The sequence below is a fragment of the Danio rerio genome, chromosome 25, assembly GCF_052040795.2.
Source record: "Danio rerio strain M-AB ecotype USA chromosome 25, GRCz13ab, whole genome shotgun sequence".
Classification (NCBI taxonomy): Eukaryota; Metazoa; Chordata; class Actinopteri; order Cypriniformes; family Danionidae; genus Danio; species Danio rerio.
Window position 1 is genome coordinate 34,057,501 of NC_141045.1, and position 27,500 is coordinate 34,085,000.

Here is a 27,500-nt window from a genome sequence, read left to right on the forward strand (position 1 = left end):
CAAGACCTACAAATAAATAAATCAAATATTTAATTGCTGTCATTTAACAAAATGTATCAAATTATAGAAATATTACAAAGTAAAAACGTTGAATACTGTAAACAGTGGCTAGGGTAAGGAAAAGTTCAGTTACTATTAACTAAACTGAACTGTTAATAAAACATTAACACTGATCCGGTTGAACAGAACAAACTAGCAAACTAAAGTAAAATAATTTTTAAAATTATAACCATTTTTATAATATTTTTTGCTCTTCAGGCTTTTTTGGCCTTTGCTACACGATAAGCACAGTAAGATGCGCCTGTACTGAGTGCCTGTACTTGTTTTGAACATGAAGATGTTAGGCACTTCTTAGCTATTTGAGTCGTCTTTGAAAATAGTCCATAGGTTTGTCCTTGCAACTGGGATGTTTGGTTTCTAAATGTCGTTTTAATTTAAAAGATTTTATGCTCTCTTGTGAGAGCACCTCCCTACATATGACACACTGAGGTTTTAAGCCCTTTTTGTCGTCAATATAAGTAAATCCACACTTTACATATTTAGGGACATACTTGCGCCTAGACATATTTGTTGCCATAATTTAATAAAATTTCACATGTACGGTTGTCAGTCGTACATTTCAAAACAAAAGTCCGATATAAGCAAAATAAGTTAAAAATTTAACTTGTTTTTTTTTGACCACCCACTGAAAATGTTCCCGCGGCCCACTCTTGGGTCGCGACCCTCCAGTTGAGAAACACTGCCTTGGGGCCTACTCACACTAAGCTATCCGAACCGTGCCCAGGCCCGTTTCCCAGATCGTTTGAAAAGTATGAGTGCACTGAATCGGGCTCAGGCACGGTTCACTTGGCCGGCCCTGGCCCAGTTGGAAGAGGTGGGCCTGAGCACGGTTCACTTGGGCTTTGGCGCGGTACGCTTGTAGTGTGAGTGCAAAACGCGCCAAAACCCGAAACTGAAAGCGAGATGTGACTTTTAAGGGACTGTTTCATATGGATTTATTAATCATTCTTACTGTTCAGTGAACGCAAACTGCGGTAGTTTATTAAAGACGCAAACACCTCACTGCACGACAGCTGCACCTTCAGCAGACCTCCTCATTCCTGCAGCACGAGGGCTTTATGATTGTTTATGAGCGTCAAAAGTGGCGGATCTGTTTGGCGAAATATCTGACTGCGTGTCACTGCATCCCTAAGGACTGTTTGGCGAAATTTTTGACAGCATGTCACTGCATATCAAACGACTTAAACGATATAACTAGAGAAATCTCCACTGTGCTGAGTGAGAGCACTTACTGAACAGCACAGAATCGATGACGTAAGCTTGCCCAGGCCCAATTGTAGTGTGAGTGCGGGCCGTGAGGGGAGACGGGAGGGGGGACAAGCATGCTTTGGCCCAGTTCGAGGCAACTGTATATAGTGTGAGTACGGCATAAAAGTCCGATATGAGCAAAATAAGTTAAAAATTAAACTAGTTTTTTTTTACCACACACTCCACGACCCACTGACCCACCAGTTGAGAAACACTGCCTTAGACGATATTCAGTTTCCCTTATAAATACACATTATCTATTCATTTAAACGCTTTGCAAAACATAAAGTATAGGGTATGGAATAATTTCTTCTGAACTCACCGTGGCATTTGACTTCAGGGTTCCCCCAGAACAGTTCTCGACACTCTCTGCAGGTTCTGCCACCAAATCCAGGTTTACAAGAGCACTGGCCCATAATCTAGAGCACATTGAAATACACACACACACACCAACATACACACACACACACACACACACACACACACACACACACATACATACATTAATCTCTATGGAAATGTCCTTTATCTAGGGTTCATGGAAAACCTGGAAAAGTCATGTCATTTTGACATGGCATTTTCCAGGGCTGGAAAAGTTTTGCAAAAACAGAAAAGGTTTTGGAAAAGTCATGGAAATTACATTTCGGAAATGTCATTACAAATTACAACTTACATTTAGTCATTTAGCAGACATTGTTGTCCAAAGCTGCGGTCACACTAGAGCAGGGGTCACCAACCCTGTTCCTGGAGAGCACATTTCAGTTGCAACCCTGACCAAACACACCTGTTTGTAATTATCAAGTGCTGCTTTAGGTACTATTAATTGGTTCAGGTGTGTTTGATCAGGGTTGGGACTGAATTCTGCAGGAAGGTAGCTCTCCAGGAACAGGGTTGGTGACCCCTGCACTAGAGCTTGTACTTGTGAAATTCTGTCAGTGAAATTCTATGTGTTTTGCATATTTATTTGTTTATAATATATAGCATTGATTATCATATGATAAACAAAGAGATTAAATCTTTGTCATGGACCATATTTTTTAAATAAGCTTGAAAAGTTGTCTGTAGCAGGGTGGTGCTGACGTCACAGGCGAGCGCCCTGAAGTCACTGTAGTCCGTTTATAGGCTAATGTTAGCTTTTCAGTTCTTGCGTTTGCATTTAAGATCCACAAGTGCTCAAAGTTCTAAAGTCATGGAAATTACATTAAAATTTAGTCATTTAGCAGACGTTGTTGTCCAAAGCGACGTAAGCTGCGGTCACACTAGAGCTTTAGAGCTTGTACTAAAGAGGTGGTACTAAACAATATGATTAGACGTTAATAAAAGTGAGCGATTCCTCCATATTTTAAATTTCTTATTTTAAAAGATCTTCTATTGGTCTAACGCAATCACCTGATGCGATTTCGAGGTAAGAATTCACCAAGCTTGAACATTGGAAAGCAGTGAAACGCAAAACTTGTCGCACGTGCTTGCGTTTCTGGTCTGCCGCGTTCACATGCCTATGAATGGAAGTCTATGAAGCGAAGTGCAGTGTGATCGCGGCTTTACAATAGAAGTAGTTTTACCTACTAGTTTAACAAACTATCAACATCATCTAAAGGTTTGACAAATATCTGTATACTGAAATGGAAGTCAGTTGTTTTTACGTCTTTTTTCGGCCAAAAACATGGTCTCACATCATTAGTGCTGTGTGAGCATCATCTATTTTACATAGATATGAAAATAAATTGAAACTAAAGAGATTGTTGCGTGTTTTATGATATGCTGTAATGAATTTAAACGTTCATTGTTTTTCTTATGATTCACCACGTATACGTAGACATTACATGAAACATTAGGTCATGACAATTAACTTGAAAGTTCTGAAAGTCGTGGAATTTTTGTAGTAAAAATTCATATAAACCCAGTTTATCACTCCCCCAAGTATGATTTGTGTCTGAATGTGGTCTAACCTCATTGCAGGAAGAGCCAAAGGAATGGTTGGGGTCGCAATCGCAATCCTCGCAGCCTTTCCCGCTGGCCATATTCCACGTGTCAGGAGCGCATTGATCGCAGTGCTGGCCCACAACATTAGGAAGACACAGGCATTGTCCGCTGGTTAAATCACAGTTGCAGTTACCTGGAGAGGGGCACATCTCCTCCACAGTTCCCATTTGATTACAAACACACTCTAGAAAAGAGACAGACCAAATTCCAGAAATGTATGAGTAACAATATTTACAGATATCTTACATGCAATTAGCAAACAATGGCATAAAGATTGGTTGGTTCCTCTGAAACCCTCTACCACCCCAGCACCACCTGTCTAGATCTGCTATAGGATTTATGTAGCCCTTATTTGTGCCATGGCATTAATATGTATATGTTTACATCCGTGTGTTTTTCTTTTTACAGGCAGATTGGCAAAATACATCAGCATTGCCTACAGTTTCAGTGGTTTGGCGTATTAGAAGGTTGATTTATTTGATGTTACCGTTAATAAATGAAATGTAAATTTTACGTCTGATATTAAATAACGCTAAACAAGTCTCTAGTGTTATTGTGCACAACTAATGTGCATTTTTTGAAGGCAAATTTACTGATTTACTGTTAAGAGTCCTCTCCGAACCAAGATTACATTGTACAGCAACAGAGCGGAGGAAGTATGACGTCAATTCGCCGAAAGCGAGTTAGCATTTTAGCAGTTCCAGTTCATTATATGGTAAAAAAAAGAGATTAAATCTTTGTCATGGACCATATTTCTCAAAATAAGCTTGAAATGTTGTCTGTAGCAGGGTGGTGCTGACGTCACAGGCGAGCGCCCTGAAGTCACTATAGTCCGTTTATAGGCTAATGTTAGCTTTTCAGTTCTTGCGTTTGCATTTAAGATCCACGAGTGCTAAAAGTTGTATTTTCGTGTGTGGACTATCCGGCTGGACAAAATATGTAAGTGTAATGAACAGTGTTCGAACACAGAGCTTATTATTAGCAATCTTCGAAAAGCCTATGGGAAAGTCCTATAGGCATTTTATCGAGGTTTTATGCTAGCAGCCGATTAGCCTACAAGGTGACGTCATAGTTCGTCCACTCTATACTAAAAAGCTTGGTATAGTTTAAGAATATTTTTCTTGATAATAATAAATAATAATTATAATTATCAGGCATTTTATAAGAAGTAATAACTAGAATATTCCCAGATATTTATGTCAGAGCATAACTAGTTAAATGGAGAGTTCACGCAAAACTGAAAATTCTACCATCAATTATTCATCCTTCACTTGTTCCAAGCTTGATTCAGTTTCCTTCTTTTGTTACACACAAAGTAAAGCCTGGTTTATACTTCTGCGTCAAGTAACCGGCGTACCCACGGCGCATGCAACGCGCGTGGCTGTGCATTTATACTTCTGCGCGCTGTCTCTGTTGGTCTGCATTAACACTTCCGAAATGCTAGTTTGCAGTGAGATGTAAATGTTCCTCTGTGTCGAGTTTCTTCTCTGCTTTTTTGCTTTTCCTGAACACTTCCTGGATGTACAAGTGGCTCAAACTCGCTCATTTTGAGGCAGGAACCGGCGGACGTGCAACAACTTTAACTATGAGGTAAACACAAAACAAAACTTTTCATCCGGAGCTCCTTCACGGGACTCCACACTTGTAAACAATCGCTCCATCAGGCTCGCACCATTCGTGCGGCTCTCGGTCCCGCCCAGACTCGTCAGTGCTACCAAGCCGACCAATCACAGAGCTTGCGCTACTCGTCGTTGCGACGTGTAGTTACATTTTTTGAGAGGTGCACGTCAGTGACGCCGACGGTCACGGCGAAGGGCTATGCGTAAGCGCCGTAGCATACGCAGGCGTTTGACGCAGAAGTATAAATCAGCCTTTTGATGTTTTGAAATAACCCGGAAACCGGTAACCATACACTTCCATTGTATTAGTTTTTTCTTCTATGCAAGTCAATTGTTGCAGATTTTCAGCTTTCTTATAAAACAATTTAGAACCACTTGAGGGAGAGGAACTATCAATGACATTTTAATATTTGGCTGAACTATCACTTTAATACTACATTTGTATATTCAATAAAGTAAAATTGTAATTTTAGAAAACACAATTAAACCACAGATGTATTCATAAACTCACTTCTGCAACTCTGAGTCAGTGCATTGCCGTAATAGCCAAGTCTGCAGCGGTTGCAGCTTTCGCCCTCAGTGTGGTAGAGGCATTTGACACAAGCACCAGTGCGGGCATCACACGACTCCGGGTCCATCATGTCTATGTTGCTATTGCACTGACAGGGCCGACATTCTCCGCCAACTTCATGTGGGTTTCCGTAATAACCAGGGGCGCACTCCTCACACCTGGCACCTATAGGCAATAATAGAGAAGGTGTGCTGAATTACAGCATGCTAAATTACATATTGCAAGATTTGAAAAACATTACATTCAAGACCAAAAAGATCAGCACATTTTTACTGTTTGAAGATTTGTTTAGAAAGTCACTTCTTATGGTCAACAAGTCTGTATTTATAAAGCTAAGGAAACATTAAGTGACCAATTCTCTAGATAGTGCTCAAGTCAAAATTTTATTATTTGTTCTATATATTCAGGTAAAGTATAATGTACAGGTGAGGTCAAAATAATTAGCCCCCCTTTGAATTTTTTTTTTTCTTTTTTAAATATTTCCCAAATGCTGTTTAACAGAGCAAGGAAAATTTCACAGTATGTCTGATAATATTTTTTCTTCTGGAGAAAGTCTTATTTGTTTTATTTCGGCTAGAATAAAATCAGTTTTTAATTTTTAAAGTTCGTTTTAAGGTCAAAATGATCAGCCCTTTAAGCTATATATTTTTCCTGATAGTCTATAGAACAAACCATTGATATACAATAACTTGCCTAATTACCCTAACCTACCTATGAACCAAATTAACCTAGTTAAGCCTTTAAATGTCACTTTAAGCTGTATAGAAGTGTCTTGAAAAATATCTAGTCAAATATTATTTGCTGTCATCATGGCAGAGATAAAATAAATCAGTTATTAGAAATGAGTTATTAAAATGTTTATTTGGACTTTGACGCGTTATTTCTTATTTTCTTATTTTTTATTTGTTCATTGTAAGTGGTGTTGTTTATGGTAACTGAAAATGTATTATTTTGAAAAAGTCAAACTTGCTTCAGTGTTCTGTTTTTTGCTACAATATTTCTGTTTAGTTCATTCCCAGAACTTTTGGGCAAATACATTGTCAGTAAATAAATGCACTATTTTTTCCCCCACTGAAAAACGCTGTAGAATAACATTAAAATAAATTGCTATAACTTGCTCAGGGAAAGGTGGATGTAGACGAAATTTATTTTGGAAGTATAAAACATCATAGCATGTTTTTCTAAAGAAAAAAAAAAAACAAACTTCATGAAGTTTTGTTTGTAATACCTAGAAAATGCCACTTTTTTAAAAAACGTTCTTCTTAAAATTGTGGAATATTTTCTGTCTGTTCATATGTTTTTGGACCAAAAAATATTTTAGACTGGACCTTTAAATGATACAGAGTGAAGCTTCAGGTTCTCCTGTTTAAAATAATATTGACACTTAAGGCTGACTGCCAAAATACCAAAAAAAAAATGCTTTTAAGAAAATAATAACATAGGCCAATAAAATACTTCTAGGTCTTTAAGGGTTAAACAAAAACAAGGGGGGGGGGGCTAATAATTCTGACTTTAACTGTACATCCAGGTGTCTTTTTCTTACAGAATAAAGCCTGACATGCATATTAGCAGTGGTTTCATAGATTGATAGTTTATTCTACAAAAACAACGGTCTAGATTTAGATTATCCACTTATTACAAGGCTACTTGCGGCAAAACTGAACAATTAGACAAAATACATTGATCTGAGCTGCAAAAATGTACTAACAACAACTATTCGATTGCAAGAATTTCTGCACAGGAAACACTATTGTCATTGTTGAAAACAGTTGTGCTTCTTACTTTTTACAAAGATCTGTTATAGAGCACCGTTCAAATGTTCGGTTTGAGAAAGATTTTTGCTACAACATTCCTACTTTTATTTAGAGAGCATATATTAATCTGAGGCGACGCAGTGGCGCAGAACGTAGTGCTCTCGGCTCACAGCCAGAAGGTCGCTGGTTCGAGCCTCGGCTGGGTCAGTTGGCGTTTCTGTGTGGACTTTGCATGTTCTCCCTGAGTTTGCGAGGGTTTCCTCTGGGTGCTCCTGTTTCCCCCACAGTCCAAAGACATGTGGTACAGGGGAATTGGCTAGGCTAAATTGTCTGCAGTGAATGAGTGTGAATGTTTCCCAAAGATGGGTTGTGGCTGGAAGAGCATCCGCTGTGTAAAAAAAAAAAAACGTACTGGATAAGTTGGCGGTTCATTCCACTGTGGCGACCCCGGATTAATAAAGGGACTAAGCCGAAAAGAAAATGAATGAATAAATCAATGAATAAATATTGATCTGATCAAACGTGAATTGTATATTTATTTTTGTCAAATGAATGAACTACCCATTTATCAAATTCCCGAAAAAATGTATCATGGCTTTTAATTCACAAAGTCAGGGTATTCTAATAATGATTCTCAAAATTAAACTTTGCAATTACAAGAATAAATTAAATTTCACTTTTTTTTTTTTTACTATTTAACATATTTTTAACAAATAAATACCCTCTTGGTGAGCATAAAAAACGTCTTTCAAAGATACTTTTGAACCTTAGTGAGAATTACATGACAAGTTCTAACCAGTTCATGTCATGATAAAGGACATTTATGGTGTTTTTGACTTATGGTGCTTACCTTTATATCCTTGGTTGCAGACACAAAACACCTGGCTGGAGTCAGGACTCTTATAGCACGCGCCAGAGAACTGCCGACCACTGCCGGGACCGTCAGGACACATGCAGGGGCGACAGTGATCTCCAGATCCCAGGACGGGGTCACCATAGTAACCACCCAAACACCTGCAGAAGGGATTTCATAAAGAAAACCAACACTTTCATCTGGGATGTGATGACCTGTGCTTGATATACTTGAGGGTATGTAATATTACGTTATTGTCTAGTTTCATAATGCAGGGATTTATTATGCAAGTAAATGAAAAAGCTTTTAAATACATGCACACTTTTGAATTCAAGCACGCTCTGTGTATATATAACAGATGTTTATATATAACAGATGTATATATATATATAATAGAGCTGTGCTACTGACTGCACATTATAACAGATTATCCTTAGCAGCACAGCAAGACCTGAAATCATGAATTGGCCACAAACACTAACACTAGCAAGACAGTTCTAATTCCTCATCTCATCTCATTTTCAATTAAATTTACCGGGGCCGGGTTACGGGGGCAGCAGTCTTAAGCCTGGTTTATACTTCTGTGTCAAGTGACCGACGTAACCCACGGGGCATGCAACACCCGTAGCTATGCATTTATACTTCTGCGCGCTGTCTCTGTGGGTCTGCATTAACGCTTCCGAAATGCTAGTTGGCAGTGAGGTGTAAATGTTCCTCTGTGTCGAGTTTCTTCGCTGCTGTTTTGCTTTTCCTAAACACTTCCTGGATGTACAAGTGGCTCAAACTCGCTTATTTTGCGAAGGGCTATGTGTCAACGCTGTAGCATACGCCGGCGTTTGACGCAGAAGTAAAAATCAGCCTTTAGGAGAGAACTCCAGATTTCCCTCTTCCCAGACACTTCCTCCAGCTCCTCCGGGGTGATCCCGAGGTGTTCCTAGGCCAGCTGAGAGACATAGTCCCTCCAGTGTGTCCTTGGTTTTCCTCGAGTTCTCCTCCCGGTGGGACATGCCTGGAACACCTCTCTAGGTAGGCGTCCCGGAGGCATCTGAAACAGATGCCCAAGCCACCTCAGCTGACTTCTCTTAATGTGGAGGAGCAGCGAGCAGGAGTTTCCTCCAACCTGGAGATGGCAAACCACCTTTTTCCAGTTGAGCACTATGGCCTTGGACTTGGAGGTGCTGATTCTCATCCCATCCACGTCACACTTGGCAGCAAACTGCCCCAGTGCATGCTGAAGGTCCATGGTCGATAGCAGAGACTGGGGATGCAGAGGTGGACTCACCCATCACCCAAGCTGAGGTCACTGAGCAAGCTTTACAGTGGCAAAGCAATGGCGGTGGATAAGATTCACCCTGTGTATCTTAGGTCTCTGGATATTGTGGGGCTGTCTTCGCTGACACGTCTCTACAATATTGCATGGAGGTGGGGGACAGTACCTCTGGACTGGGCAACTGGTGTGGTGGTTCCCATTTTTAAAAAGAGGGACCGGAGGGTGTGCTCCAACTTTAGGGAATCACACTCCTCAGCCTCCCTAGGAAAGTCTTTGCCAGGGTACTAGAGAGGAGGATCTGGTCGATGGTTGAACCTAGGATCCAGGAGGAACAATGCTGTTTTCGTCCAGGCCGTGGTACGCTGGACCAGCTCTATACCCTCACAAGGATGCTTGAGGGTTCATGGAAGTATGCCCAACCAGTCCACATGCGTTTTGTGGACTGGGTGAAGACATACCTGCCAGCACTCCCGTATTTAAGACCCATCTCCGTTTTGTTATTTCTCCAGGAAAACTCCTGTAATTTCGTTTAATTTCAGACAATTAAATCCACCCCCAATTGTCGACTGTGGTGTAATATCCGATCGCTGGTGCCTCAAACCCGGTGCACTTTTCGGATTTTCCATCAAATGCCCCTTGAAAAGTCTCCAGACGTCCCCACCACTCAGCGCCCCAACCCCCACACCCCCAACCCCCATTTTTCAGAGACAACTGTTGGCAGGTATGGGAGAAGGCATTTGACCATGTCCCTTGTGGCATTCTGTGGAGGGTGCTCTTGGAGTATGGGTTCAGAGGCTCTCTGTTAAGAGCTGTCTTGTCCCTGTATAAACAGAGTAGGAGCTTGGTTCGCATTGCCGGCAATAAGTCAGACTAGTTTCCAGTGCATGTTGGACTCCAGCAGAGCTGCCCTTTGTCACCAATTCTGTTCATAATTTTTATGGACAGTATTTGAAAGCACTGCCTTTGGCTAGAGGGGGTCTGGTTCGGGGACCACAGGATTTCATCTGTTATTCGCAGACGATGTAGTTCTGTTGGCTTCGTCGAACAGTTCTAATTGTATGTTTTTTTTATTTTATTTTTAATTTAATTTTTTTACGAGCTATATTCAGCCTAACATGCAATTTAAAGACTTATCTAGGTTAATCAGGCAAGTCATTTTTTGTGGCCAATCTAGAGAAAAGAAATCTTAAGCTAATAATATTGACCCTAAAAACTATTTTGAAAATACATATAAAACTGCTTTTACTCCAGGCAAACTAAAAGAAAATGGACTTTCTCTAGAAGAAAAAATATAATAGGAAATACTCTGAAAATCTCATTGCGTTGTTATACACCACTTGGAAAATATTTGTAAAAGAAAATGAAATTTGGCAGGATGGCTAATAATTTTGCCTTATAATTGGGGGTACGGCTCTCCTTTTTTTTGTCCTTGGCCGATTACATGCCTGTTTTAAATACATTTCAAACTTTAGTTATGAACAGTCTCTAACCTCTCACAGTTGTGGCCAGTGGTGTGATCTCTGCAGGACAGACACTGTCCGGTTTGTGGGTCGCACTGCTCCGCGTGGCCATTGCAAGTGCAGGGGCGACAGTTCGGGAAACCCCAGTATCCAGGGAGACATCGGTCACACTGCCGTCCATACGCTCCAGCAATACACTCGCACTGACCAGTGGCCTCATGACAGTATGAGTGAACGGAGCCCTCAGGACTGCAGTCACAGGCTGAATAACAAGAAATCAGAGTTAAGCTTTCAGATACAGTTGAAGTCAGAATTATTAGCCCTCCTGTTTATTTTTTCCCCAACTTCTGTTAAACGGAGAGAAGATTTTTTTCAACACATTTCTAAACATAATAATTTTAATAACTCATCTCTAATAATTGATTTATTTAATCTTTGCCATGATGACGGTAAATAATATTTGACTAGATATTTTTCAGGATACTAGTATTCAGCTTAAAGTGGCATTTAAACACTTCACACTGTAAAAAATATTGTTATACAAAACAAAAAAAATTAACGCAACAGCTGAAGTGGATTTTGTATTCTTTAAAGTGTGAAGTTAATCTATATATTCAAATTGTATGTGTATAATCTGCTTGTAGACTTGCATACCATTAGAAGAATTACGATATCACAAGAACTGGATAAGTTATATAGTTAGCAGGTTTGGGTCAGGGGTTAACCTAGGTGGAAATTGAGGTCAGGGGTTAACCTAGGTGGAATTTGTGTGACATATGTAGATCAAAGGGAAAAATAGTTGCAAAAGAAGTATATAAGCAGGCCAGAACATCAGTGAGACAGAATTTTTCAGACAGAGATGCTACTGGGGGTCTCCTGAAAGTTCTCCTTTGTTGTCGACAATAAAGCATATTCTTCTGATATTCATAACCTCCAGACTGAGTTTGATTCGGTAAGAGAAAAACCAAAAAACCACTACACAGCTTGCATTAATATATTCAAGTTATAACAACATCTAATAAAATGAAGTTCAGACAACAAACTTTATTATGTTAGCCAAATCTTTTTCTCTTCAATCAGGCATTTTTACAGAGCAAAAACCTCAAATTTTTAGGTTGAGTACTCAAATAAGTTGTTTCAATTTTTTTTATAAAATTGAAAAAAAATCCTGTGTTATATACCTAATTACATGCATTTTTTTCAAGTTTAGAACCTCAAATAAATTAATACATTTTTGTTTGTTTTCAAATTTACTGTTTATGCTTGTAAGAAATACATTTTTGTTTTTCTGTAAATTTTTTTATTATTATTGAAGCACAGGTTTTGGTTCCACTTTATATTAAGTGTCCTTAACTATTATGTACTTACATACAAAATAAATTCAATGTACTTCTGTGTTTATAATGCATTTGAGAACACTTGTGGTACTTTTGAGTTGGGATAGAGGTTGGGTTATGGACAGGTTTGTTGGTATGGGTATTTAAGGGTGGGTTAAGGTGTAAGGGATGATCAACAAAAGTTAATTACAGATGTAATTACATACATGTATTTAAGCAAGCATCAGTACACAGTAAATACATGTATTTACACAATAAGTACATTGTAACAAACTTTTCATACCTATGTAAGTACATAGAAGTTAAGGCCACTTAATATAAAGTGGGACCCAGGTTTTTATTGTTTTACAAAACAAAAACATGTACTGTCCCATATTATCCGTATAAAAAAAATCAGTATAATAAAAAAAAATCAGTGTGTGGACTTAAAAATACAAAACAACTCCATTAGTGTGGTAAAATTTCTTTGGGTTGCTACAAGTTAAATATTGTTATAAAGTAACTGACAGATATATTTACCTGTAAATTAGCCGCATTTTTAAATTTATGTAACTATCAATATTTTCATGTTTTGAACAGTTAATAAAATTATTCTGGCAGCTTAAAAGTTCTAATCTAATCAGCATTTTGGAATTTTTTAGTTACAATAATGTATTAAACTATGTAGTGGTTACAGACCTCTTGAGTTATTTTTAAAGTGAACCAGGCAGGTTAGGGTAATTAGGCAAACCATTGAATGATGGTTTGTTCTGTAGACAATCGATATTGCTTAATAAGTACGCTAATAATTTTGACCCTCAAATGTTTTTAGAAAAAATTAAAAACTGCTTTTATCCTAGCCAAAATAAAACAAAGACTTTCTTCATAAAAACAAATATTATAGGAAAAACAGTGAAAAATCTCTCGCCCTGTTTTATGCTACATCATTTGAGAAATATTTCAAAAGCAATAAAAATTCACAGGAGGGCGAATCATTTGGACTTCAACTGTTTGTGCCAGAATGTGATCAACAAAAAAAAGTTTTACTTACGTCGGCATCCTTGTGGCCCAAACAGGAAGGTAGCAGGAGCACATCTGTCACAGTTTCTGCCAACCACGTTGGGGCGACACTGGCACTGGCCACCACTTGGGTCACAAACTGTGCTGAGAGACCCCTGTGGGTCACACTGGCAGGCTGAGGCAAACAGAGGAGAGGCAAATATATGACTGAGTTTTTGATACATTTCAAGATATCAACATTTATTTTTCTCTGCTAAATAAATAACATCCAAAAGTTGTATAATTTACAGTAAATTGTATCCATTATTAATGTAAAATAATGAAAAAAAAAAGTTTAAATGTCGTAGGGAGCTTTAAAGGGTCACGAAACACCAAAACACATTTTTTGAGCTGTTGACAGTCGTATATGTGTCCCACACTGCTAAAAACACTATTAGGACACCTATATTTCACTAAAAAGTGTAAATTGGTTGTTTTTGCGTTATTTCAAGCAAAATCGTACTTCCGGTTTAAAACGAATTTTTGAAGCTGCGTCACGGTCATGAGATAATAGCGTTGTATTCCAGCGTGCAGACTGGACGTCTGTGCCTGAGTGAGTCTTATTACGTCTTACAGTGTGTTGCGTTAATGCATGAGTAAAGCTTGGTTCAAACCAATCAGCGCGCTCTATTGTGCAACTTCATTAATATTCATTACTGTCACAGTGTTTAGACGGCAGAGACGCCACGTTGTGTTGGCAAAACAAGCGTGAAGTGTTGCTTTTATAGTTTGCTGCCGTTAAGATTTGTTTTCATTTTCTCTCTGTGAGAGCTCAGCTGGAGTTAACGTGTGGATTAACAGTGTACGTGACGCTCGACAACAATAACTTGCGTGTCTGAGTATTATTGTTTACCTGAGAGCTGTTCTCATCTGCAAACGCTGAGATACGGATTCGTTTGTAGTCTTCTTTTAATAAAGACGCGGCTCTAGTTGCTGGTGATTGTCCTGCCTCTACAGATTTGGTAAGTGAGCGACCAGTGCTCTTTGTTTATTCAGTTTGTTCATATCAAACTATGGTAACTATTGCACCGAGTGTAAACATGTTAGCACCACAACCAAACTATAACCTCGTGTAGGGTTTTTGCCGCATTTTGTGACCGGATTAACACACGAGGCTTTCTGACACTATCTGCTCTGTGCATCTAAGTTTCCGGGAAATGCTGAGTTTTTTTTCTCTCATTCGCCGTGCGGTATCAAACATTGCATGAAAAATACACGCTTAAAGCAGTTCCTCGAATCAAATATCTTGTTTGTCGCGAGGGGCATGAATGAATTCCCTGAATGAAAGAGCCAAACTGCAGTTAAAGTCCACCATTTAATAATTTGGCAAATAATTCGACTACAGATGTCCATGTAGGTTAAACACCATCACTTTCTCCTGTGTGTGTGTATTTTGACTCTGAAACTCGCGCGTACCCAAATAGACACTCCCACACCATCCCACTTTAGTTCCTCCAACACTCCCCCCTAAACAGAGCTAGACACGCCCACTTTTCTGACTTTTTCCAAAGTAGAGGTGTGAAAACACCCTGCTGAAACGAGGGGGTTTCATGTCCCTTTAACACCACACAAGCAGAAGGAGCCCTCACCCGACTACTGACTCAGCTCTGCTTTTGAGTCTTGAATACCACATTTTTGTATAAATTCATGGAACAACATACAATTTATTGTACTATAAACTTGCTAACAAATGTTGCATAATAGTAATTGTTGATCTCATTTGCAAAAGCTTTATAAGTTCAATCAGGATAAAGTTGTCTATTGCTCTGATCTCAATAATTAGTCAAGAAACTCTAAATGTTTTTCATGTAAATATTTTAATTGTACTTAATCACGTTACATGTGTAGCCTACGTTTCCTGGAAAGACATCTGACTGTTGCTTTTACATTGTGTTTGCCATGTAAGTAGCAGCACGTTATTCATTGTTTGATTTTATCATGTGGAAGTGAACGCTGATATTTATAGTCAGCAGAACTCGCATTGTGATTTATGCCTCTGGCCAGGTTTTTTTGCACTTCTTCTTGCCCTGACAGATGATGAAATGGTAAAGTCTCAGACAGGAAGCATGTTGAGCAGTATAATTACGCCTGAGGCTCCGTTACAAGCTCTGACACGAGACAGTAGAGACAGCAGACGCAGGAAAATGAAAGCAGAATGAATGATGACAGAATGAAGACTGGCGCGTCTATCAAAACGACAAAAAGGGGATTCTTATGTGGTTAGAGAATGGAGGCAGTGTCAGCGGTGATGACAGGGTGAGTGTTTGTATGTGTGTGCGCTTTAAAGTGGAAACGTTTGAAATAGCAAGTTCAACCCAAAATATCAATTCTGTCAAAAAGTATTCACCTTCTTTAAAACCACATAAAACTTATGTTATATGCTTCTATCCCTTGACTGAAAGTCTTTTTACAAAAAACTATGATGCTTTAAAACATTCATAAAATGAACCCATTTGAATTCATTCATTCTCCTTTGGCTTAGTCCCTTTATTCATTAGGGGTTGCCACTGCGGAATGGACCGCCAATTTATCCAGCAAATGTTTTACACAGCGGATGCCATTCCAACTGCAACCCAGTACTGGGAAATATCCAACACACTCATTCACACACATACACGACGGACAATTAAGTTTATTCAATTCACCGGTCCCACTTTATATTAAGTGGCCTTAATTAATATGTACTTACAGGAATTAATAGTTTGTTACAATGTAATTATTGTGTAAACACATGTATTTACTGTGTACTTATGCTTAATTAAATACATGTATGTAATTACATCTGTAACTAACTTTTGTACCTACATTTGTAAATACACTGTTGACCATCCCTTACACCTTAACCCACCCTTAAACCTACCCATACCACCAAACTTGTCCATAACCCAACCTCTATCCCAACTCAAGAGCACCACAAGTGTTCTCAAATACATTATAAACACTGTAAGTACATTGTATTTATTTTTTGATGTAAGTACATAGTAGTTAAGGACACTTAATATAAAGTGGGACCAAATCACCTATAGCGCATGTCTTTGGACTGTGGGGGAAACCAGAGCACCCGGAGAAAACCCAAGTGAACATTGGGAGAACATGCAAACTACACACAGAAATGCCAACTGACCCAGCCAGGGCTCGCACCAGCAACCTTCTTGCTGTGTGGCGACAGCGCTACCCACTGCGCCACCGTGTCACCACCTATTTAAATTGAATGGTCTAATCCAGGAGTGTCCACACTCGGTCCTGGAGGGCTTTTGTCCTAGAGAGTTTAGCTCCAACCTTAATCAAACACGCCTAAATAATCTTATCAAGCTCTTGCTAGATATATTAGAAACTTCCTGGCAGGTGGGTTGAAGCTAAACTCAGCAGAACACCCCTGGTCTGATCTTAGTCTTTTCAAAATGGCGATTGTTTGTGTTAAAGATTTGAAAAACTACACATTTCCCACATAGAAGCACCACAATGACAATCAGAAGAAAGCGAATGTACAAGTAAACACATGTACCTGCAATTGTAAATGTTATTTGTGCATCTCCTTGACACCAGAGCTCTTGTCTTATCATTGTTGCTTTATGTTGTTTTTACTTAGATGGTTTATTTATCTCAAGTTAATTATTTGTACAGCCCTGTCCTAGGGCTGCTCGATTTTGGGAAAAAATCATTTGTAATCAATTGTAATCACGATTATTCCAAACGATTATTAGTTGAAGTCAAAATTATTAGCACTCCTGAGAATTTTTTAAAAATAAATATTTCCCGAATGACAGAGCAAGGAATTTGAACAGTATTTCCTCTAATATTTTTCTTCTGGAGAAAGGCTTATTTGTTTTTGATTTGGCTAGAATAAAAGCAAATTCAAATATTTTGAAACCTCTTTCAAGGTCAATATTATTAGCCCCTTTAGGCAATATATATTTTTGATTGTCTGCAGAAGAAACTAATGTTATATAATGACTTGCCTAATTACCCTAATTAAGCTTTTGAATCACACTTTGAATTTGAATGTTTGTATTTAAAAAAATATCTACTAAAATATTATGAGCTGTCATCATAGCAAAGATCAAATTAATCGGTTATTAGAAATGAATGATTAAAACTATTATGTTCAGAAATCTTCTTTCCATCAAACAGAAATTGGGGGAAAAAGGTTGCTAATATTCAGGAGGGCTAATAATTCTGACTTCAACTGCATATATTATTTTCCTCCCTGCAAAGGAAAGAGAAATAAATACAATAGAATAAAAATATGAAACAAACTGTGCTTTTAGCATCTTCACCGTAAGAAAAACACTTTAGCTACACTTTAGTTTATTAATCATGATAAAACAGGCGGCAGCTGTGCTCTGTCACTTCTAATGGTTTCGCTTTCACGTGTCTTTTGATCCTCAACTTGTTTGTTTATTACAAAATGAGGGTTAATATGATTAATCACTAAACACCGCGTTTTGACACCTATTCGAACATTAAAGCGCTCACGTTAATGACTTCCCTGCTGAAAAATCCAGCTTAAACCAGCCAAATCCAGCTAAAACCAGCTTGACCAGCCTGGTTTAAGCTGGATATAGCTGGTTTTGGCTGGACTCCCAGCTTGGCTAGGCTGGTCAAGCTGGTTTTAGCTGGTCATCTCCCAGCCTGACCAGCTAAAACCAGGCTGGAAATGGCTGGAAACCAGCCTGGAAGTGGCCAAAACCCCTCTAAAACCAGCCTGGTCGACCAGCTAAAACCAGCCAACCAGCCTAGGCTGGTTTAAGCTGGATTTTTCAGCAGGGTTTAGATGTGTGTGCTCTCTGCTGTCACAATGTGCGAACGAGACCAAGTGCAGACCGCATGCTTCTGACTGTCTGCGCGCCGCACACACATAAGCATGAGGTCTTTCGCGTTTTTAAGAGCAACAAGTGAGGACAACTGGACATGGGGCGGTAAATAATGGAATAATTGTTTATCTCGATTAATGGTTTTTCATAATCGTTAGAAGCCATAATCGAAATCGGATTTTCGATTAATTGCACGGCCCTACCCTGTCCACAACACACACTGTTTCAGAGCATCTTTACAGTAAGTTTTTACAGTTGTACTCCTGTAATGACTTAGGGCAGGGATGTCAAACTCAATTCATAGAGGGCCGCAGCCCTGCACAGTTTAGCTCCAACACACTTACCTGTGGGTTTCAAACAAGCCTAAAGCACTCAATTAGTTTGATCAGGTGTGTTTAATTAGGGTTGGAAATAAACTGTGCAGGGCTGCGGCCCTCTAGGAATTGAGTTTGACATCCCTGGCTTAAGCCTGGTTTATACTTGTGACCCACGGCGCATGCAACGCGTGTAGCCATGCTACTAATAAATATTATTTATTTATTTAATAATAAAAATCTACAATTTGTTCAGCATGGATGTACCTTTAACTCCCTGGTGCAGAAGAGCTGACACACTGAAGATGTAATTTCTGCAGATATCAGTCATGGGGGTTTTCACCACCGCCTGGCTGTTCTCCAAACAGCGGTAGCGCTGGAAATTTTCCCAGGCGCTGTTGGTCACCAAGTTTCCACCCTCTGTTCCGGAGCCAGAGAAAATATCTAGGTTTTTGCAGTGAGGCATGAGGACGATCTAAAGAATCCAAATAAATCAGAGTTGGAGGATTGAAAAGCAACTGAAAGTGTACATTTGATTAGGGAGAATTTAGAATAGGGAGCTTACCGAGTCGATGAGTGTGTATGGCGACTGCACATCACTGAGAGCCGAGTACAGAGACAGACTCAAGCGCACGGTGTAGTTCAAGCCCTCTTCAAAACACACAGGCCTGGGCAGCACCACATACCTGATGGGCAAAACCAGGAGAATTTACCTTCTCAGATTCAACACTCAAACACATTAGCCTCCAAAACCTAGTGAGCTGCCTTCTAAAAGTGCCGCAGTTCAGCTGAGGTACATGGTCAAATCAGCAGCTGATAAAAGTCTGAGAGATTTCACAACAGGTTTGTCTTGCAGCTGACCAACAGAAATCATCGTGCTACAGTATTTTCAATAGATATGTTTTGACCTTGAAACTTTGCCAACGTTTTGCAGAAAAACTACCGCAGTATCCTAACTGGAGAAAGATCCCATAGTGTCAGATCAGCAACATCCTACTGTACATAAGAAGGAGCATAATACATACATGATTTGAATAGAGTTTTACATTAGCATGTTGCTAAGCTAAAAGTCTGATTCTCATGTAATTACAAGCATGACATACAGCCAGAAGTGCCGCTAGTTGTTGCTAGATCAGATATGGATGTGGCCGGAAGTTAATGAGAATCATTCATACTATTTATCAAATTTCTCAGTTGAATTGTATTTTATTAACGTCTACCTCCAACCCTAAACCCAACCGTCACAGTAATGTAAAAACAGTAGTTGTACTGAGTATTATTTATGATGTCTAATAAGTTACCCAATAAATTGTATTTTTAACACCTACCCCCACCCCAACCCTAAACCCAACTGCCACAGAACTGTAAAAATATAAATTATTGTTATTCAGTTTCATAAAAAATGTTATTATAATCAATGGGCATATCGCACTTCCGGCCGGCCGCGGATCCGATCTTGACTTTATCAGCCAGACATGGGCCATCTGACAACCTTAATGAAGACCGGACCAAAGTAAAGTGCAGGGTTGTTTGGTTCGTGGGCCCCTAATAACATATCTGGGGGCCCCCAAAGTGCCCTTAAAATCACCCTAACTTCCCCCCTCCTAGCGGCGCTCCTGCATACAGCACACAAATTAGGCAAAATAGACATTTTGTGTTACATTTACATTGAACTATTTAGAAACTCTGATTCACATAAAAAGACCCATCTGGCAATTGATTTGAATAGAGTTTTACATTAGCGTGTTGCTAAGCTAACAGATTGACGTTCTGAGTAGAAAATACATTGCATATATCACACATAAATACTATTGATTTAAATGGATAGTTTACCAAAAAACGACAATTTTCCCACACACAAGTACTTTTATATGAATTTCTTTAAACACAAAATAAGATTTTTTGAAGAATGTTGGAAACACGTCCGCTGCTTTCCAACACTCTTTCTAGATTTAGATTTTTACTTTTATATTTTAAATACAAAAATAAATACAGTTGAAATCATAATTAACCCCCCCACCCCTAAATTATTAGCCCCCCTGTTTATTTTTCTCTCCAATTACTTTTTAACTGATTTATGCCATGATGACAGTAAATAATATTTGACTAGATATTTTTCAAGACACTTCTATACAGCATAAAGTGACAAAGACTTAACTAGGTTAGCTAAGTTAGGGTAATTAGGCAAGTAATTGCATAATGATAGTTTGTTCTATAGACTATTGAAAAATATATAGCTTAAAGGGGCTAATAATTTTGACCTTAATTTTTTATTTTTTTTAACTGCTTTTATTCTCAATAAAATAAAACAAATAGGACTTTCTTCAGAAGAAAAAAATATTATCAGACATACTGTGAAAATTTCCTTGCTCTGTTAAACATCATTTGGGAAATATTTAAAAAAGAAAAAAACATTCAAAGGATGGGCTAATAATTCTGACTGCAACTGTATATAATGTACACTTGTGTGGATTTGTAGCAGCGGTGCATTCTAACATTACATTCTTAATAGTACATAAGATGCTTCCCTTAAATTTGGTCAAAATGAGCATAATTGCTCACTATGATCTAAAACAGCGTATAGTTTTCTATTGTTCGCATAGTAGACTATTTATGTAAAACCATTTACTGTATTATTTCAATACAATTATTGTAATTTGTATATATATATATATATATATATATATATATATATATATATATATATATATATATATATAGGTTTGTTTTTATATGTATATACCATTAGTACATTTAGTGCTTTAACATATTTCAGTTTGCCAATGACAACATTTATATGTTTCCCTTATATTTGTGTAAAATGTATATTATATTTGTATATATTATATTATTTAAGACAACTTAAAATACTGCATGCTACAAAGCACACTAGTTAGGTCGCATTGCTGTTGTCTCCTGGGGACGGAAGGTGTTTATTTTTTTCTCCTCTCATACCTGGATCCAGGGTGCAGAGACACCATCTGGTTGTCATCATCCGGCATTGTGTTTGCACAGCGGCTGTCAGCAGTAATGACCCGAGGCCTGATGACAGTCATCAACACTTCTTCCCACTGCTCTGGCAGCTACAATGAAAGAGCAAGAAGATGATGTAATTGTGTGATGTAACAGTACCGATTGACCCTTTAACTCAAGACCTGACAGCTGGCCTTAAGATAGTCATCGATTATATTTACTTGTCAAATGTCAATAATAATATTAAGGCCGCAATATACTACAAGCTGAATCAAAGGACAAACTTTTAGGCAGTTTTCCTCGAGTTTATCACTGTAAAGCTGCTTGTTTTAAAGCTATCAGTTGTATAGAGCTGATCTAACAGTCAAGTAGGTCGCTGGTTCGAGCCTCGGCTGGGTCAGTTGGTGTTTCTGTGTGGAGTTTGCATGGTCTCCCTGCCTCCGGTTTCCCCCACAGTCCAAAGACATGTGGTACAGGTGAATTGGGTAGGCTAAATTGTTCGTAGGGTAAGAGTTTGAATGAGTGTGTATGGATGGGTTTCCCAGCAATGGGTTGCAGCTGAAAGGGCATCCGCTGTGTAAAACATGTACTGGATAAGTTGGTGGGTCATTCCGCTATGGCGACCCTGGATTAATAAAGGGACTAAGCCAAAAAGAAAATGAATTTGTCAACATCTAATTTTACCCACTTTTTAACATCTAATGCACAGTTTTGTTTGTGTAAATCTCTGCGTGAAAACAAGCTAAAAAGTCTCCTGCATTTCTAGTTATTTACGAATATATTTGCATGTTATTAGTTTACAAAAATTGCATGTGATTCATGTTTTATTTGTAAATGTCATACTGTATCCTTTATTTTTTTAAATGAGTGTTTCTGGCTTGTAAACAAAATTGTTAAAATGTGTGTAAATATTTTTACATATGTATTACAGGTTAAATATGTTAGAGTTAATACAAATTTCTACACTTCATTCATTAATTTTCTTGTCGGCTTAGTCCCTTTATTAATCTGGGGTCGCCACAGTGGAATAAACCGCCAACTTATCCAGCACGTTTTTAAGGGTGATTTATACTTCTGCGTCAAACGCCGGCGTATGCTACAGCGCTGATGCATAGCCCTTTGCCGTGGCCGTCAGCGTCGCTGACGTGCACCTCTCAAAAAATGTAACTACACTTCGCAACGACGCGTAGCGCAAGCTCTGTGATTGGTTGGCTTGGTAGCGCTGATGATTCTGGGCGGGACCGAGAGCCGCGTGAATGGTGCGAGCCTGATGGAGTGATTGTTTACAAGTGTGGAGTCCCGTGAAGGAGCTCCGGATGGAAAGTTTTGTTTTGTATTTACCTCATTGTTAAAGTTGTTGCACGTCCGCCGGTTCCTGCCTCAAAATGAGCGAGTTTGAGCAGCGAAGAAACTTGACACTGAGGAACATTTACACCTCACTGCCAACTAGCGTTTCGGAAGTGTTAATGCAGACCAACAGAGACAGCACGCAGAAGTATAAATGCACAGCTACGCGCATTGCATGTGCCGTGGGTTACGCCAGTCACTTTGACGCAGAAGTATAAACCAGGCTTTACGCAGCGGATGCCATTCCAGCCACAACCCATCTCTGGGAAACATCCACACACACATTCACACACACACTCATACACTACGGACAATTTAGCCTACCCAATCCACCTGTACCGCATGTCTTTGGACTGTGGGGGAAACTGGAGCACCCGGAGGAAACCCACGCGAAAGCAGGGAGAACATGCAAACTCCACACAGAAACGCCAACTGAGCCGAGGATCGAACCAGCGACCTTCTTGCTGTGAGGCAACAGCACTACCTACTGCGCAACTGCTTCGCCCATTTATACACTTAAATATTAAAATAATTTTTTTTGTGCTTTCTTCTTACTGTTTTTACACCAGTGGGACCAATTTTTTTTTTATCTCAGCTAGAGCCCCTTAACCCTACGGGCCGGCACTGGGTAAACGTGCACCCCAACATCCTGACATGGGTGAGAAAACAGGCAAACTAAATAGATTTGACAAATCTGTGTCACACAAAAATGTTATCGGAGCTTCATATGATTACATTTGAACCACTGAAGTGTACATTAAATGCTTTGACAATCATTTTAGTTTCTCCTCTGGACATAGAATGTCTCTGGACCATTGCTGTCTATAAAGGACGAGACTCTGATCAAAAATATATTTAATTTTGTTCTGACGATAAAAGAAGGTCTTAGGGGATTAAAAAGATATGACTTTCTTCGAAGGGTGAACTAACATTTGAAACGCAATGAAATTGTAAAGAGAGTCACCTGAGGTTCATATCGGATGATGAGGTCATACTCCATTGAGTAGGGAATGTTGTCGATGCTGAATTCCAGATAGGCTCCTTCAGGAACATTCACAAAACCAATGCCAGTCCAAGTAGGGGATCTGTCTTGAGGATGATTTCTCGGGACAACCGTCACACCCTGTGAAAAGCCAGAGAGATATTTCAGTCAGGCTTTCAAAGACTAACAGGACTCAAAGGCAAACAGGAGTAACGAGGAAACTTACAGGCCCAAACTTGGCTTCCTCTGCTTCATAGGTGTAGTGGTCCAAAGCGATGAAGTAAAAGCCAGATTCCACCTGGTCACAACGTCTGCCAAACATGTGCTCCCGACACTGACACTGACCCGATACAGGAGAGCAACTTGAAGGGAATAAAGCGAAATGATTTGGATTGTGAAACAACTGGAGAAGAATAGTTCAGGACAAAATATTCAATGCTGACACACACACAGACACACAGTCGAAATACAAATCCTGCACCCAGCTGTTTGCTGGACCGCAGTTAAAGCCTGCTATTGTAACTCATGGTAATGAAGTTTTCTCACTGGATAGCACTGGCAGTTCAGGATTCAGAAACACTAGAAACTTTTTTTCATCGATTATTTCAGGCCTCCAGCCAATAGTTTCTCAACAGACTGCTATAAACTTAGGAAGAGGCCAGCAAAGTAGGAATAGAACAATTTTTTTTACAGGACAACATGAGTGTCGATTACCCAGATATAACTCCTTAAGACATTTAACATCTCTGATCAGATAAGAGGATAGTTCCCCATAAAAATGGAAATGATGCAATGATTTAAGCCTGGTTTATACTTCTGCGTCAAGTGACCGGCGTGACCCACAGCGCATGCAACGCGCGTAGCTGTGCATTTATACTTCTGCGCGCTGTCTCTGTTGGTCTGCATTAACACTTCCGAAACGCTAGTTGGCAGTGAGGTGTAAATGTTCCTCTGTGTCAAGTTTCTTCTCTGCTGTTTTGCTTTTCCTGAACAGCTTCTAGCTGTTGTGACACAACGGCTACTATAGTGAAGGTGTTATGCAAAAGTTTAAAGTATTCATTCATTAGCCCCTTTCACACAGTGATACCGGTAAATATCTGGAAAATTTCCGGAAAGACTTTACCGGTATATTGAAAAAAGCGCTGTTCACACAGGCGAGGACGTTACGGAAATTTTCCGGAAAAGAGCATTCACACATCCATTCCAAAATACCGGTAAATTCTGACATCATTCATCTCAAATGAGCTTTAAACGGCTGCACTTGTCTTTGTAAACATTTGACTAAATTACAAACTCTGTGGATGATCAATATTGTGAACAACTTTCGCAGGATCACTTTCGCATGTCGAGATGTTCATAATATGTGCGTGTACAGGCGCTCATAGGCTGTTTCACAGGCTCACGCAAAGCTTGAAGGTAAACAAACAACTGCTTATCATAAGCATCTCATCGATGATTATTTATACAGTTGGCATTAAGAAGAACATATAAACGTGATTTGACTAACTTCTAGCAGCTAAATGTGTCTGGAAAAATATTCAAAGGCTTTTATCCTCACAAACCGCGTGGACGTTAATGCGTCTGACTGTTGTGATTGGCTAAAGCAGACGTCTCACATCAGCACGTTCTAGACGTGCACACGCTTATTACGGTAATCTTCCTTCTGAATTCACACAGCGCAACATTCCGGCAAATTACCGGTAATGTTACAACTTCTCTTTCCGGAAAATAGCCAGAACGAATTTACCGGTATTTTCAAAAAGGACCTGTTCACACATACAACCTTTCCGTAAAATTGCTGGCAATTTTCAGGAAAGGTCTTTATGTGTGAAAGGGGCTATTGTCTTGTCGGCTTAGTCCCTTTATTAATCCGGGGTCGCCACAGCGGAATGAACTGCCAACTTATCCAGCAAGTTTTTTACACAGCGGATGCCCTTCCAGCTCTGGGAAACATCCACACACACATTCACACACACACTTATACACTAAGGACACTTTAGCCTACCCAATTCACCTGTACCGCATGTCTTTGGACTGTGGGTGAAACCGGAGCACCCGGAGGAAACCCACACAAAGGCAGGGAGAACATAAAACTCCACACAGAAACGCCAACTGAGCCGAGGTTCGAACCAGCAACCTTCTTGCTGTGAGGCGACAGCGCTACCTAATGCGCCACTGCCTCGCCAGTTTAAAATATACTGAAGTAAAATAAATGTATTACATGAAAAACCTGAAATGTTTTATGCACAGACGGCAGCAAAAAAACATTCTCATTGACCATGATCAGCAAAAATGAATAAAAACCTGTGTTCTTCATACCATGCCAGCAGTTGTCAATGTCAGTTTGTAAAGTCAAATCCTCAGTTTTGTTATCCATAACAATAATCGGCCCAGGTAGCAAAGAATTCTGGCCCAGATTTGGCATAAAGCTGGTACTGCAGGCATTCGTGCCAGACTTGGTCCAATCATGTACTGTAATTCACTGCGCCATGTGGGCCAAGCTAAAGCTGATTGCATGGGCCAGATCTGGGCTGGAAAAATGTTGCTATGTGGGTGATAACTGTGTTTAACTGCGACTCAAAAAGGCAGAAATGGAGTAGATTTACTCACTTGTTGTTGATTGCACCACCATGATCACAGTCACATGGTCTGCAGCCGTCCATGTCATTACTGAGACCCCAGTGCTGGGGCTAAGAGAGAGAGAGAGAGAGAGAGAGAGACCACAGCGTTTTATGATAGACCTCACAAGAAGAAAAAACATAAACAGCTCTCAAATGCAGGATATCACGTTCTGGCAAAACACAACGCTAGAATTTTAAAAATAATTAACAAATAAATATGTAGAAATAATATTAACTTTAAAGCTTAATTGCAAAAAAAAGTCATAAAATGTTATAAAAATAAGAAATATTACACAAACTAAAGTAACTAACCAGAAATCAGACCTCATGGAGTAATTTTGGGGTAACACTTTACAATAAGGTTCATTAGTTAATGCGTTCACTAACATGAACTAATCATGAACAACACATGTACAGCATTTATTCATCATAATTGAACATTTACTAATGCATTATTAACATCCAAGTCCATGCTTGTTAACATTAGTTAATGCACCATGAGTTAACACGAACTAACAAGGAACTACTGTATTTTCATTAACTAACATGAACAAATACTGTAGTAAATGTATTGTTCATTGTTTGTTCATGTTAGTAAATGCATTAATTAACATTAACTAATGAACCTTATTGTAAAGTGTGACCAGTTTTGGTATTTTGGAGATACTATTGCAGTTTTAATTGATGTTCTGACTTGAAGTTAATTATTAATTATTGTTAATTCATTTTTAAACAGTTTTAGTTATGTTGTTGTGTTTTTGTCATCTTAATTCTGTTTATTAAATATGTATGGATAGTTTTATTTGGATCAGTTTTGCTTTAATTTGAGCTATTTTGATTCGAAGTCTAAAATAATGTGAAATAATGAAGACTTCCTCTGCAAACTGGCTGAAATAATACAAATAAAATGAAAGGAATACATTTTATTTTTATGTTTTTAAGTTTAGTTAGGCTGGCTTGTGTAGCAAGCCAGACTATTGTTATCCTATTTTTCTTCTGAGACTAAAAATTAAACTCTATCTCCTCCTAGAGCTTTCAAGCTATGACCACCAAACTCCCAACAGACCTCCAAACTGGTCTGACTCGGGTTGCTATATCTTTTCCGACTGATCCGACTTTTGGTTTTCCGAAAAACGTCCCGGGACCGTCTGAAAAATCCCATTGACTTAACATTGGACCAAACTTTGTGACCTCATAAGTCTGCATCAGACTGTCCTACAGGCTTCTAACTGGGCTCATTTAACTCAGACTATCTA

General features: G+C 39.0%; 1 protein-coding gene and 1 long non-coding RNA gene across 3 annotated transcripts in view; one reads left to right on the top strand and one right to left on the bottom strand.

Moving 5' to 3' along the window:
• The window catches only part of lamb1a (laminin, beta 1a), a 91,169-nt gene that overhangs the window by 31,472 nt on the left and 32,197 nt on the right, over positions 1-27,500 (bottom strand). For both annotated transcript variants that reach the window (XR_015525515.1, NM_173275.1), the window contains 12 exon segments: positions 26,234-26,313; positions 23,850-23,985; positions 23,606-23,764; positions 21,277-21,404; positions 18,887-19,007; positions 18,589-18,796; positions 13,186-13,329; positions 10,849-11,080; positions 8,086-8,249; positions 5,422-5,646; positions 3,258-3,475; positions 1,631-1,727 (listed from right to left, as the gene is read on the bottom strand). Coding sequence is in view for 1 of the 2 variants with exons in the window: in NM_173275.1 (NP_775382.1) it covers positions 1,631-1,727; positions 3,258-3,475; positions 5,422-5,646; positions 8,086-8,249; positions 10,849-11,080; positions 13,186-13,329; positions 18,589-18,796; positions 18,887-19,007; positions 21,277-21,404; positions 23,606-23,764; positions 23,850-23,985; positions 26,234-26,313 (1,912 nt within the window). In the remaining variant the exon portion in view is untranslated.
• Positions 6,390-27,500, top strand: part of LOC148679487 (uncharacterized) — a 149,882-nt gene continuing 128,771 nt past the window's right edge. The window contains exon 1 of the long non-coding RNA XR_015945724.1: positions 6,390-8,448. This is a non-coding gene — a long non-coding RNA (uncharacterized LOC148679487). The remainder of the gene's footprint in view (positions 8,449-27,500) is intronic.